The sequence below is a fragment of the Oreochromis aureus genome, linkage group 16 (genome assembly GCF_013358895.1).
Source record: "Oreochromis aureus strain Israel breed Guangdong linkage group 16, ZZ_aureus, whole genome shotgun sequence".
Taxonomy (NCBI): Eukaryota; Metazoa; Chordata; class Actinopteri; order Cichliformes; family Cichlidae; genus Oreochromis; species Oreochromis aureus.
The window spans coordinates 2,120,673-2,136,146 of NC_052957.1; the positions used below are offsets into that span (position 1 = coordinate 2,120,673).

Here is a 15,474-nt window from a genome sequence, read left to right on the forward strand (position 1 = left end):
AGAACCTTAAGCTCCATTAGCCTGCCTGAGCTTTAACTTCATATTGTGGTCTGGAGTACATTCACTAGGCTGTCTATCTCTGGCACTCTCTCTGTCATGGCTTCCTACTAGCAATCAACTTCTTTGCAAATCAGGGGTCAGTGTTAGTTCAGAGTGTGATTGCACGCTTTAAAGTTCGGCTCCGTGCAGCCCCGGCCTCGCTAATGCATTCGCTGCTTCACCCAAAATTAGATTTAGGCAGGAGTTTCATTTTCCACGTCTTGGTGGATTTCTGAAAGTTGGAGCAGGAATTACAGAATGATGCCGGACAGCCTTTGCACAAACTCGAATGATGACACTTCCTTTAGAAATCGCTTTGAACCTCATTTAACCGGTTTTAAAGCCAGATGGTTGGGGTTCATTTTGATGTGCAGAGTACTTGAATCTGACAACAGCATTGCCTCTACAAATAAATGTAACCTCAGCAAGCGTTGGAGTTCAGATTTCAGACCCAGTGCCCAATGGTAGTGCTGCGTGTCAGCATCTGTGAATGTCACATTCCTCCCTGCAGTCACGTCGGGTGCACTTTGTGCATAGAAATTCTTGATTTGGGATATTACCGAGACCTGGGACTTTTCGAGTGTTCCCACCCTCCAGGCAAGGAATAAGAGCAAATTAGATGCTGGGGAGAGGCTGTTTCTGAAGCATTCCTCCAAAATTACCTAGAGCTATGTTTACCCTTTACTCAATGTGAAATGTAAGACTTAAAGATGTTGATCTTTGCTTGATACTCGAAAAGCTGGGAGATTAAGACCTTGATGCTTTCAATGTTATCAGAACTAAGAGAGTCTTGTTGTATGTGTAGAGATCTTAGGGACTCTTGTCTTGCTCGGGGGCACGTGAGCAGCAAGGTCGTCTGTTTGAAATGAGCTTAAGACAAAATTTGACCAGATGTGTTATCCCACTTTCTTTCCAGTGACACCCCACAATACATCCAGACTTTCTTTAATCCTGCCGGAGCTCATAATGGAGGTCTTAGATGATCCGATATTGCAAATCCACTGTGTCCCCACACACACACACACACACACACACACACACACACACACACACACACACACACACACACACACACACACACACACACACACACACACACACACACACACACACACACACACACTGCTTTGGACCAAATTCCTGAATGACAAAAGCCAAAGTCTGGGCAGGAACAGCTGATCTGCCGTCTCGTGCCCTGTGAGGGGAGAAAGTTGGAACGCAGCTCTTGCCGTGCTGTGAACGACTGTTTGCTCGTCAAATGGAAGCTGTAAACAGTTATTGTTGCAGGCCTCTCCCTTAGCGCTCCGTCTTTGTGGGCATATCGCGTCAGAATTACAGACCAGTTAGCCTCATGAGATAAAAAGCTGTCACTGTGATATGGCCCTCGTTCATCCACACCCTTCTCTCAGACCATCACAAGGGATTTCCTGCATTAAGAGAACAAATAATATATTGTTGTGGAACTGAGTGGGGGCGAAACTGCAGTTTCACTTTTCCTTTGTGTCGTTGTCCCAGAATGTAAGAAGTAGGTTTCATTTCTCCACCTCTTTTTTTTTTTTTAACCTTTGTGTCATTAATTATCCACCCAGGTTGGTTTCACATCGACTGCTTTCATTATTCGAGCTCCTTTCAAGATTTTATTAAAGCAGGCAGATTCCTAAAAATGCATTTTATATGTAAAGGTTTCAATATGTGTATAAATATACAACAAATCAGAGTCGCTGTGACATCGTTTTAGTAATTAAGTTTTGTCAGAGCCAAATCCCGAGGACAGACCAGCCAAATAAAGCTGCAGCTCACTGCACTTCTGTGCATGTCCAAGATGTCCCGATCCAAGCCAGTGATCCCACGTGCTGTTGATTAGGGTAGACGCCATGCAGCCTGGCACATAAGCGTGCAGCGTCTGTGAACGACCTCTAACTGCCCTCACCCACAAAATGTCAGAGAATATACGTGAACATCAGTGAGCTGTGTGCAAATGTAACGTGGGGGCTTTTGGGTTTGTGCTTTTCCAGCTACGCTTTGGCAGACGAGGCCTACCGCTCGCTGAGGGACCAGGACAAGGACCAGTGCATTCTCATCACAGGGGAGAGCGGAGCTGGGAAAACTGGTAAATGCTCAGTTTTTTTTAACATTTCTTTGTTGTGTCATAACATCGGAGCACGTTCACATTCAGGATCACCCCACCGCACTGAAGGAACACCTTTAATCAGGCTTTAACAGAGTATGTAACACTTCATGTGCTCAGCGGTTCTTGTTTGCAGGCTTTTGTTTTAAATGTAGTCATAACTTATTTGTAAAGAAGCCGATAAGGGCTGTGGGATGTAATGCCTCCATAAAAGGGAGCTGATGTCAGCTTTGTTTTGAGAACATCATGTTGGTACATGAAACTAGATAATGACTCTGTTCACATAAAGTCATGGCGGTAGACATATTACAGCACACGGCTGTGGCTTCCTCATATTTGTGCAATAATGAATATTCAGAGCCAAGCAGCAACATTCACACTGTTACGAATACTTAAAGGCTGGACTTTCCATCCGACTGGAAATACTATGATGAAGCTTTTTTCCATATTGTGTGGTTTTTATGATGGTGTATCCATGTTCTGGAGCAGTTTCACATACCGTACAGGAACACAGGAGGAATGGTATTTCCTGTGCAGTGCTGTGTCACAGGTAACAGCAGTATGTATCTGACTGCGTGTCGGCTCTGGGAGTGCTGCTGCAGTCTGCTCATAAAGTTCCAGCTCAGTGCAGCGACAGACATTCATTCATACTCTGAATTCAAACTCTGACCCGTGCACACGGCCAACGTTGTCCCGAAGAACGTTCTGGCTCGGTGAGACGAATCAGCAGCCCGAGTAAGCTGTACAGAATTCATACATGCACTATGCAAAACAACTGTAATAACCTCAGGCTGCTATGTTTTCATTTTTCTAAAGCTTTACTTTATTCATCAACTCGCCATCAGAACTGATCCATGATATTTTAACCCTGTGCTGCCCAGTGTGTCGCATGTTTGAGGAGTTTTTTTTAGACCTCTACATCATCGGTGTTATTTTTCTTCCCTCCTAAATAAACTGAACAGCACATGTTTAAGCAACAAATTACACAAAAATGAAAACTTTTTTTTTTAATCAGGTTCAATAAACACAAGTTTAAATAAAATATCTACGAATGTTTGAGGCTTTACAAGGTTAACTAGTGAATGTTAGCTTGAAGTTAGTATTTAAATACATTATTATTAAAGCTAAGAAGTTCCAGCATATCAGTATATTTCCTTTGTGTAACCTGTCCTGATAACGTGATAACTTTTGCTATGCTGATCTCTGACAGGAGCTCCGAGTTCCCAGCATAACTTTCCCTGCAGCCTCTGTCAGGAATATATGTTATCCATAATCAGGATTATTTCTCGGTGATACATCAGTGGCGTCCACCACGGGGGCACAGTGCAGTCAGACCGATCGTGTTCTGTTCTGTATGATGCACCAGACGTTATTCCAGCTCCAAACCTCTCCTGGTTGTTGGAGGGAAAAGAAAAAGCTACTCCGAGGAGCTGTTTCTGCAGCCAAGTCGGAGATAAATTTGGATTTCGGTAATCTCATCAGCCCCGAAGCTCTGCAGTGAAATGAGGCCATCAAAACCAACCCTATCGATATGGGTCATTGACATTAAAGTGTGATAGGGGTTTCTTTTATCAGGCTCTGTCTGACTGTGGCTTCTATAAAGGGGATGTGACCAAAATTATTATCGGATGCCATCTCAGTGTGCAGGAGACATAACAGTTTTTATTGTCTGCAGACGGAGTAAGTTTACTTTCCTAACCTGAGAGATAACGTGAGGATTAAAGCCCTCAGCTTGTAACTCAGAAAAGATTTGTCTACATTTAGATAAAAGTACGAGCGTGTCCCGAGCTGTTTGCCAGACTAGTCAGGAATCTGCACCGACGACTGCTGTGAAGGTCCTTCACGGCGCACGCATCGCTGGTTCTGTGTCACCGTCCTCTCTCTGGTCAGGAGAGACGATCCTGATGCCAGCCGTCGTCCAACGAGGCTTGTCGCTTGTTCACACAGGACAAGCAGCTTTTTGAGCCAAGCAGAAAATTATTTTGGGAGGAAACGTGTCTTAGTTGCAGTTCGCTGTGCTGGAGCTTTTTAAATCACTTTCAGCTCCACAGAAAGTTTTATTCCCGTGCTTTCCCCTGGCTTTCAATGTAATCATAGTATGAATGATGATAATGTGATGCAATTCTGGTCATCATGTAATTTAACAAAGCAAGTCTTTATAATGGGACCTCCTCCTCTGCTCTGCACCCTTGGACTAACAAACGATCCACACCCTGCTCTGATGGCTGTCGGGGGAGATGATGTAAGGGGGATTTTTATAGGGAATGGTGAGACGGGTAGACATCTCTGCACTTGTCCCTCCGTCATGTGAATCACATTATATTTATCTTTGTGTGTGTGTGTGTGTGTTTCAGAGGCCAGTAAGCTGGTAATGTCGTATGTGGCAGCGGTGTGTGGGAAGGGCCACGAGGTGAATAAGGTCAAGGAACAGCTGCTGCAGTCCAATCCTGTGCTGGAGGGTGAGTGAAGATGCCCAAGCTGCGTCCCAATTCGGGAGCTGGGTTGTGTGAAGTTCACGTTTGGAGGGTGGATGTGTGTTGAGGGGTTGCCAGAGCTGCTCTAATTCAAGAGATCTTCAAAGTGCAGCTGAGAAAAGCAGCTTTCTTTACTCAGCGTTTAGGAAACAAGAACGCTGTGCAGGATATTTGCAGCCCGACTGTAAATACACTGCAAACTGCTGCCCGCTGTATGAGAGCGTTTAATGATGGTCTTTGATATTTTGGCTTGATTTCCAAATGGAGAATACAGCAGAACAAAACAAAAATGCAAATGCAAAGCTCCTGGCAGTTAGACACACAACCTACAAAACATTTCTTTTAGCTAGCTTAGCTAATCCGTAAACACAGATGATGATATAACCATGGAAAATGTAATCACAGACAAGTTAACTCATCCGCAAAATAACTTTAGGGATCTTATAAATACTGTATAATACACTCTTTTATTTTCGTAGCTAAACGGGACGCTACACACACACACACACACACTCATTCCCACAGCTCAGTTCTGGCACGCAAACAGCTGTATTTTAATTGGGGGCAGTGGACAGGAAATGCCCATGAATGATGAAGTTGTATGCCCGGGTTGCTGCAAAAAACCCCGCACATCTGCAAGAGTTTAGCTCACGTCAATCTAATTGCCCTAACGCTGAGAAGGGGGAAAGGGAACAGAGGCGCGCTGCTAAACACGACGGATCCGTCACGCTCCCTCTCTGCGACACGATATGTGTTGGTTTCATTCTTTGTCGCCCTCGGTTTCTTTTCATTTACGTCTCTTTATCTTCCTCCAGCCCTCGCCGTCCCCGTCCTCCTCTCCCTCTGGCTGCCATTGTGCCAGACTAGCAGCCCACACATTCACAGTAACCGCCGACTTAAACGCACATTAATCAGCTGTTATCAGCAATTAAGCAGTTATGCTAATAGCGCTGTGATGCGTGACACGTTAATGGCATCTTTATGTAGAAGTGTGGTGTGAAGCCAATGGAAAGGTCGTCGTTACAGGGAGATGTTCTGAAAGGCCTGATTGTGCACAAACCACAAAGTTGTTTCTGTCATACACACAAATGAATATTTAATGAAACTTTAGTTACGTTTATTTACAAGCAGGAGCACGTATTGAAGCACTTTTTGAACATGGCGTGACATCAAGGTTCAGCCCGCCCTAAGCCTGGAAAGCCCTGGTGCTTTGCTTAATCCACCCAGAATTATGGAGCTTCATCAGTACAAATGGCTTTGACATCCAGGCCATGTATGATTGACAGCTAGCTGGACTCGGGCGCGAGGTTAGGGATCATTATGAAGGTTTTGAATATTCTTAATGGCCTCTCTGTGATGCATCGGTGGTAACTTCATTCTGAAGTTATTTGCATTATTTGCAATGCTTTCTGAATCCATTTGTTTAATTATTTGTGTCTGTTTTGTTCCCTTTTTCCTCTCTTCAGCTTTTGGAAATGCCAAAACTGTAAGAAATGACAACTCTTCCAGATTTGTAAGTATGCAGGATGAGCTTCTGTGGTTTGGAAAGATGATCTCGTTACTAATGAGTGACACTCATTCTTGAATACTTTGTGTGCATGTCCTGTGTGGTTACACTGTTTGTGTTTTATATGGCAACTCCAATACCTGAAGGTGTTTTCATGTATGTGAGTTAGTTTGACGTTAGCTATCATACATGTGCATGTGGGTTTTTTTTTAAATACAGGTGATATTTCTTTGTGTTAGTACCAAGTGGTGTCCTCCCTGTGTTCCCATGTAATCTGAGACCCTGGATCTTCCCAGTAGACCGGCCCACACGCCCCTGAGTCTGAGCAGGCCTTGCACATTTGATATAGTACATGTGCACATGCCTCAGGAAATGCTCTTTACATAAAGCATGCAGGACGAGGCCTTTCACCTACACTGCGCCGCCCATTCCTCTGCGTCTCGTATCTCTCTGAATCTGGTTGTTGGGAAAGCAGGAGAAATTTAATGCCTACCTCTAACATAGGTCTGGCGTCATAAGGGTGATTCAGTGTAAAAAGAGACGGTTTTTACTTTTTATTTCCTTTGTTTTCCTCAAACGGCCCGGTTCAGTATTTTGGGGACGTCTGATCTCCTTGGAGCGCCTGTGATTTCCATTGCTGTTCATTTCTAAATGTTTCTAACATGAATGTTTAGTTAGCTGCAGTTTCTTCAAAGAGAAAAGTCACTTCATCTTAGCAGCTGGCAGTCCATCCAAAAAAAGTATTTCAGTAACACCCCACCCCCCAGGACTGAACTTTGTTTTCCTTCTTGTGCCTGAGCGCTCGATTATTGTAAAAGAAAGCGATTCTCCCAGCGTGTGCCAGCTCGCAGGCTAACTGCCAACGTACCTGTCGTGTCCCAGTTTTTGTGTCACTGTGCACACGGTTTTTAATCATCTGCCTACTTTTAGATGGCAGCACATGCCGGTGCACGGACATGCAGTTGTAGCACTGAGCATTATAACGGATTATGACCCTGATCTGTTTATATTTAGCTAACCTTTGCAGCAACCTCAGGCCCGCTCACCAGATATCAGCTCATCAGAGCGCCATCGGTTAATCAGAAAACTATAAGTCAAGCTGGCTCTTCATTTTGCTGAGTGCAGCAGGCTTATTGAGTTTGGCTAAAACCCACTTACCAGCAGAGCTTGGCCTGTTCAGAGGAGCTGTCTGCTATTAATACATCAGAGGAGGGGAAAAAGCCCAAACACAGGACTCTCTGTCTCAACTTCCAGGTTTCAGAGAGAGTCAGAAAAAAGGCCTGAATGTCATTTTTTAAAAAGAGGTTATGCCTCCCTGTTATCTTTAGGTGTTAGGATCGCCGGCTGGAGTTGTTAGTCCAGCTGATTAAATCTATATGATTTTTAAAAAAATAGACAACGGCAATAAAAGACACAAAATGTAAGTTTCCATCTAACTGCTGCTCTTTGACCCTCAGGGAAAGTACATGGACATTGAGTTTGACTTCAAAGGAGATCCCCTGGGCGGAGTCATCAGTAACTGTGAGTAATAAAATGGAAAGAAAGCTTTTTTTTTTTTCCCTGATTGATATTTTAAATATTTGTAAATGGCATTCCTCCCAAAACGCCGTCATTCCAGCCTCCGTCTTTCTCCCCTAGGCTCCTTGGCAGTGTTTTGGTTTGATCTCGCCTCTGTTCACATTGTTTTGTCTGTGCTGGTTTCCCCGGCAGAGGTCACAGAAACAAAGACAGAAGCTGACGGCCGAGGCACAAATGAACCTCTGTCTGCTCGCCTGAGTCACTCGGACACAGAGATGGTCTGTGAAAAGCAGCTGCTGACATGTGACTTCTTCAGACTGAGCTGGCTAGCTACACGGCCGCTCTTCCAGGGCAGGCCTGGATGGATTCCTCTCTGCTCATTATGTTTTAGACGTACATCCTCGGAGCCTTCGCTGCTTCCTACGGCCGAGAATAGCTGGTTATAATTTATGAGAAGGCAGTTCTCAGTAGCGTTGGTAATGATAGTGGGGAGACATTTTTGGCATGCCTTTAGTCACAACATAACACCATATTGTCCCCGCACTGATGCTTTAATGTGTGTTTGCTTATCTGAGGCTGAGGGAGCATTAAATAAACGCTGTTCAGGAGGCTTTGCAGCAGAAAGTGGAATCCTTCCTCCTCTTCAAAGTAAAGCTGAGTAATGAGTGTGGCTGGACGTGGCTGTGCTCAGGTCACTTAGGGTAAAGAGATGCTGTTCGCTGCCCTCCCTCTGTGTTTGTGATAGAGGAACTGCTTTTCAGTGGCTTGTCTTGTCCTCTCTGTATCTTTTATCACAGCTCTGTATTGCTGCTGACAGTCACTCAGTCGTGGATGTTGTATTATTGATGTGCAAGCTCTTACAGAGCCACTTACGTGATTCGTGGCCGGTGGGTGTCACAAATTCACGTTGGGCCCGATCCGCTGCTAGCCCCGACGGCCCCAGGTCTGCAGAGGCCTCTCTAGTTTGGTGCTTGCAGTGGATCCACGGCCACAGATCTGTGAGTCAGTGTTTAAACGGCCTTAAGTGCTGAAAATTGCCAGGAGCAGTTTTTATTTCCTTCTGATTTTTGGTCCCGGTCACTATGGTCAGTTTGTTTCACTTGAGTACAACAAACTCTTCAAATTTCCTAAAATAAGCTGTTTTTTAAAAATAGACAAATTGAGTGCTTATTCAGCCTGTGATGTTGCTGAGCAGCACAGTCGGGCTTTAATTAAATCGTACTCCTCCTGATGTGGTGAGAGCATGATGGGTCCCTCTTTAATCAGGTGCACTGGGTTCCAGCCCAGGAGAAAGGGCTGACGTCTGATATCGTTCGTGGGGTTTCTTCCTGTGGTGTTTGCACACAGAGATAATTACCAATATTGGTTTGGTCACCTTGGAGACTGAAAAAACCATCGCTGGACGAGGATCCCAGTCGAGCTCTATAAATACAGCTTTAATTCCTGAGGCTCGATATTTACTGCTGGGGGCACCTGAGAGTGGCAGCAGAAGGATTTCCTGCGCAGGCTTCTGGTTTGACTTTGTGTGTCATTGTTTCCTTTTGTTTTTTCTTTCTTTCTTTTTTTAGATCTGCTAGAGAAGTCACGTGTGGTGAAACAGCCGAGAGGAGAGAGGAACTTCCACGTCTTTTATCAGCTTCTGTCTGGAGCCTCAGACGACACGCTCAGTGAGTAAAACTGCTGGAAAAGCTGGTCGAATGGTGGCCTGGACAGGAACGGAGAGCTGTCGGGATCTTGGATCTGAGATAAATGCCGCTTTGAGAATCGGAAAAAAGGCCTCAGAATGTGCACGTCTCTGGATGCTAGCAGCATGAATTAAAAAAATAGGCCTGCCCATCGACGGGTGTTCTGCTTACTCTTAAGTTTAACGTGTGTATACTTTTTAAATGTGCCAATCTTTGACCCCCGATCATGCAGCTGCATGAACACATGGCTAACGCATTAATAAGTCACCCTTCCTGCCTAATAAACACCACGAGAACAAAGACTGAGTGAAACCCACTCGCTCTGTTTGTGTTTCTGCTGCAGGGGCCATTGTTTAATGTTCTTAACAAAGGAGAACAATATAATGGTCATTGACTCCAGAGCGCACACATCACTGAGGCTCGCTTTAGCTGTTGTTAATGCTGCTATGAATGAAATCTGACACAGAGGAAGAGGAATAGATTTCTCTACTAAATGATAGGAGGCCTTTAAAGAGGGCAATCTGATCTTCCAGCATAATGTTCACAGCAGTAGCTCAGTGTTTGACTACACCGTGTAAGAACTGACGGAGGGCGATACCCCAGGGGTCAGACACATTTTTCTAAAATTTCTAAGGCAACTCCATCAGTTGTGTTTCTTTAACCAGTAATTGAATTCAGCATCTTCTGTCAGCTCACAGAGCTGTGTTGGATTTTATGGGGCAGCTGGCAGGAGTGTAGGTGCGCTGCATGAAGAGTTTAAATGACAGCCACATGGTTTGTGTGTCACAGGGAAGCTAAAGCTGGACCGGGACTTTAGCAAGTACAACTACCTGAGCCTGGACTCTGCTGCGGTCAATGGGCTGGATGATGCGGCCAACTTCAGGACAGTCAGAGTGAGTAGAGCGCATATATGTGTCTATATGACTGGTGGAGCCCTGAAGCTGCGCCTCACCCTCCGTGACGTTTGGCACAGACTTTCCTCTCTACGGGATTTCTATTAACTCGGCGTGGCGCAGCAGAGCGAGGAGGTCTGATTGTCCTGTTATCTCCATGAAAGAACAAACGTGCATTGGCGTCGGTATTGCTGGTTATGTAAACACTTCACGCCAGCGGCCCTCCCACCTGTTGCAAAACCAGGTGAACTTTGATCTTAAAGGTGGATTAAAGACTGGTTTGTACTGATTAAACTCAGGAAAACCTCCAAAAACACTAATGCAGAAACCCACAGGAGAAAAGAGAGCCGTTTCCTCTTATTGGAGCTCTGCACAAATATGTGGTATTTTGTCTTTGCGGTGTCGCGTCTTCTCAGCCTTATTGATGGTAACACAGAGGGTGTTGTGTCTGGAAGAAGCTCTCTGCTATCTGCTGTGCTGTGTCATTAGGCCTGTTTCAGCATGCTTTCCTCAGCTACTGTATAAGCCCCTACAGTCTGCTCTGTCACACTTTACTGTACTCGTTTCCCCCTCCTCACATCCTGCTTCTCATCGACTCCCACAGAGTTTTTAACGCTGTTCCTGCTGCAGCTGCGTTTCACCACAGGAAGCACAAGACGACATTCCCTCCGAACAATGACCCCACCACACGGAGCTTTCTTTTCCTAAATGTTTATTTTTTTGATGTTTGATTAAATGTTTCTGATTCATGAATTCACCATCATCGTTTGTCACCATTCACCGCTCTGTGTTTGTGATGCAGGAAGAGGAAGTTTGACTGTAATATGATGGACCGGGATTCTGTTAAAGAGATTTAAATATTCAAATACATGATTTCAGGTGTTATGATAGATTGTGCTGATATGTTTGATAGGTTTTTGCTTTTGTGTATATAGAGTGTATTCAAGTATACAACTCATCGTGAGAGCACTGATCACGGTGCTCACAGAGCAGTGATGTACACCAATCAGGCACAACATTATCAGCACCTGCCTTGTATTGTGTTGGTCCTCCTGACTCATCGAGGCATGGACTCCACCCCTGAAGGTATGCTGTATCTGGACCCAGCTGTAGATCCTGTAAGTCCTGTATGCTATGAGGTGGGGCCTCCACGTGTTGGTCCAGCACATGGCTCGACTGGATTGAGATCTGTGGAATTTGAAGGTCAAGTCAACTCCTCAAACTGGTAGTTGTGCTCCTCAAACCGTTCCTGAACCATTTCTGATTTGTGGCACATTATCCTGCCACAGCCATCAGGGAGCACTGTTTCCATGAAAGGCTGCAACAATGCTTAGTTAGATGGTACATGTCAAAGTAACATCCACATGGATGCAGAACCCAAGGTTTCCCAGCAGAACATTGCTCAAAGCATTACACTGTCCCCACTGGCTGGCCTTCTTCCCATAATGCATCCTGGTGCCAGATGTTCACCCAGCCATCCACATGTTTCATCAGACCAGCCCACCTTCTGCTCTGTGGTCACGTGTCCATTCTTGGTGCTTTCAGCAGCAGACAACGGTCAGCATGGAGACCCTGACAGATCTGCAGCTCCAGACACAACAAACTCTGATGCTCTGTGTTTCTCACACCTTTCTATCAGAACGTTTTCTGCATTTTGAGCTCATCTGTTGATTTGGACTGAAGAGCTGCTGTGGGAGTAAAAGCCGACCATAAGGGTGTCTTGGCCACCCACCACTCTATCACTGGTTCTCCTACCTTGGACCACTTTTGATAGAGACTGACCCCTGCACATCGGGAACACCCCACAAGAGCTGACCCAGTTTCATCAAACACACTCCTTACGCTTGAGCATTATTCCTGCTTCTAACAAGGACAAAATGTTCCCCCTCTCTCTGACATATCCCGCCCACTAACAGAGGCCGTGATGAAGATATAATCAGTGCTATCCACTTTACCTGTCAGCCGTCAGGAGGTTATGTGTGATGTTTGTAGGTGTTCCCCTCTGCACCAAGTTGCAGGAACATCAATGCCTTGGTGACGCTGTTTCTGTCTTTTCCCTCTTCTCGCCCTCTTCCAGAACGCCATGCAGATCGTGGGCTTCATGGAGGACGAGGTGCAGTCGGTGCTGGAGCTGGTGGCAGCTGTGCTGAAGCTCGGCAACATAGAGTTCAAGCCAGAGTCGCGCTGCAACGGCACCGACGAGAGCCGCGTCAAAGACAAAAATGGTGAGCTTGATGCTGTTACGCCTTCATCTGACATATTTTACACTGTGATTGTTGTTTTTTATTCAGAGGAGTTAATGTGAATATTTTTCCTTTCATTTAACCCTTTTGACTCAATGCTCACTGGGCCTGGTCTACAGTCACTGTCCCCTGTTGGCAGCTTGTGGTCCTCAAACAATATTTGTGTGTTATGATTTGCGTGACAAGAGTTTCACTCTCACAGCTGCTCTTTTTAGGGAAATCATTCATTTGCATTTTTCCCTCAGTGACTCTTGGACAACCATGCTTTCCTCTTCTTTTTTTTTCACATTTGAATCAAAGACTACATTGTTAATAATCAGCTGCAACATGTTATTCAGATGAGTCCTCTGTTTTTGCTTTTCCCCTCACTCTGCCGGTGGGAACACCTCATTGTCGGGAATAAAACACAAATGCTGAGGAGGGCTGATGCTTCCTCCTCACAGCTTCCTTATAACGTTACCCTCTGATTCAAATCAAATGTAGAATAAGAACCATAACAAGGTGAGACCTGATGTCTGCAGAAGCATTTTCTTTGTGTCTTTATCCGTTTTCTGTGGCTGCTTTGCAGATTTGAAGGAGATGTGTGAGCTGCTGGGGATCGAGCAGTCGGTGCTGGAGAGGGCGTTCAGCTACCGCACAGTAGAGGCTAAAATGGAGAAAGTCTCCACTACGCTGAACGTGGCCCAGGTCAGAGACAGACTTGCATCTCTTTCACCACTTTCACCTGCTTATTACACGCACACACGTGCACACACGCACACACACGGGATCACAATGCATAAAAACCAAAGGGCCATTTCTTCCCCTTGACTTGCTTTACCGGCTGCCGACTCTGATCCGTGTCACTTCTACATGAAAACGTCTGCGTTATAGATGTGCAGTATTCCTCCTGGAAATTCAAATGTAGGTCATATTTTCGAGGTTAGTGGGTTCACTCAGACTCTTCATATAACATTAATGCTGCAAACACGGGTCCTGTGTGCCCAGAACAGACGAGGAAAGGGTTTAGAGTATTAACCTGACTTTATAATACTCATATTTCCGTTCATGTATGGCCTCTGCTCTCTGCCGGCGGCTTTCTTTGAATCAGTGTAGCCACAATAGCATTTTTAAGGAACAAGGTTAGTTAAAGTCTGCAGATATGCAATAAAATGAATCATTTCTGCTGGTTCGCTTTATTGTCGCTTCACCATTAACAGTGTCTTCACTCACAGGCCTACTATGCCCGAGATGCCCTTGCCAAAAATCTCTACAGTCGCTTGTTCAGCTGGCTGGTTACCAGAATCAATGAAAGCATACAAGTAAGTGATGTCAGGCATCTTTGTATTTCTCTTTTTAATTTATTTATTTAAATCGACTCCACTGCTGTACTTTATTCCTAATGGTACCAATGTTATGTCCCTGCAGGCACAAACTAAAGCTCGGCACAAGGTCATGGGTGTCCTGGACATCTATGGCTTTGAGATATTTGAGGTAAGACAAATAGCAGCTCAGACCAGCCTTTTTTTTTTTTTTTTTTGTCCTGACAGGCCACAAGGACACAGTCGGACCACCCAAACATTTTTATTACAAAGAAAAGAATTTTGCCCTCGGCCGTTTGCGTGCATGTTTTGGTACCTGTGTGGAGCTTATCAGCAGAAACGTAGAGCTGATAAAACCACACTGAGATCAAATTAGTTCAGTTTTTGTTGTTGCTCTTGGGGTTGAAATTATTTTTGTGGAAAAGTGGTTTCAATTCTGAAAACCTGCATTTCACAGCAGGAACATTGCCTTTACATCAGCGCACTGCTCACCACACTCTGCACGTCGTATTCATGCTGTTGTTACACAGTCAAAGGTGATTTTGATTCTCAGCATTAACATCACATATTACAGCGAGACGTGGAATAGATAGCATAAATGGGGCTAACTGCATACAAAGTAATGCACCAAAGGCCACATAGACAGCAATGCATGTAAATATGTGACACAGAGTTTGAACACACTGTAAACGGCATTAAAAGTTTCTTTGTTCTGATGCACGATCCCCCGTTCATGTGTTGTTCCTATCCCTGCTCATTCACCCCACTCACTCTCGAGTCCTTCCTCTCCTCTCATTGTTGTTGTGTGTGGGTCACCAGAATGGAGTAAGTAACACCTGCACCTGTTTGCTGTGGCCGCGAGCATGCTGTGATCTAAACTCCTTAATTCACCTCCCCGTTAAAGACGATTCAGGGCTCCTCGTGTGCAGCAGAGCCACACGGCTGAAAGGAGGTTGGAGAAGCCAAAGTCACAGTCTGTTTAAGTCAGTTCAATCAGCACACAGAGTTTACAGCAATGCACTCTAATACAACAGGCCTGCAGTAAATCCTACATGTATAACAGTCATGAAGAATGTGAAGCTCTCAGGCTTATTGTTTGTTGCACTGACAGGTGTTTCTACCATGTTTAAACCATTCATATTAATGAGTGTTGAATTAAATGCTTTTTCAGAACAATCAGGTTTTTAACGTTTCAATAAGACTGAAAGCTGATTACTGAGTCTTTATTTGGCTCCAGTTTTTAAACAGGATAACAGAAAGTTATTAGTTTAAAAATGGATCGTTATTTTTGAGATATGGAAATGTATTTACTTTCAGTTATTTATATCATGCTGATATTTGACACAGACCATACCAACAATCGTGACACTTTCGCCCTTAGCTTGGTCAAAACGTAGCTCGCAGCATATTAAAAGCATCATAAAACGATCATGTGTTAGATTTTACTTTAAACAAAATAACATGGTATAACATATTAGTTACTGAGCTTCAGAGGAAGACTTGCAACATTGTTAATTTTGGCTAAATGTTTATTATTCAAACATGGAGCCAGTCGGTCTCATTTTCATCTCGTTTTTTTGTTTGTTTGGGGTTTTTTTCCTAAAATGAAAAAAAAACAAACAACTTTTTTCAGAAAATGCACAAAAATGCCAAGTGCAGCACAAACAATGCAAATTAGAACATATT

The 15,474-nt window shown here is 44.5% G+C and overlaps 1 protein-coding gene across 5 annotated transcripts in view; it reads left to right on the forward strand.

Annotated features, from left to right (window-relative positions):
- myo1b (myosin IB) overlaps nt 1–15,474 on the forward strand; it is a 52,351-nt gene that overhangs the window by 21,953 nt on the left and 14,924 nt on the right. For all 5 annotated transcript variants that reach the window (XM_039599957.1, XM_039599958.1, XM_039599960.1 and 2 more), the window contains 10 exons: nt 2,055–2,149; nt 4,522–4,626; nt 6,108–6,154; nt 7,606–7,669; nt 9,235–9,333; nt 10,141–10,244; nt 12,322–12,469; nt 13,056–13,174; nt 13,702–13,788; nt 13,895–13,960. In XM_039599957.1, coding sequence (XP_039455891.1) covers nt 2,055–2,149; nt 4,522–4,626; nt 6,108–6,154; nt 7,606–7,669; nt 9,235–9,333; nt 10,141–10,244; nt 12,322–12,469; nt 13,056–13,174; nt 13,702–13,788; nt 13,895–13,960 — 934 coding nt within the window. The remainder of the gene's footprint in view (nt 1–2,054; nt 2,150–4,521; nt 4,627–6,107; nt 6,155–7,605; nt 7,670–9,234; nt 9,334–10,140; nt 10,245–12,321; nt 12,470–13,055; nt 13,175–13,701; nt 13,789–13,894; nt 13,961–15,474) is intronic.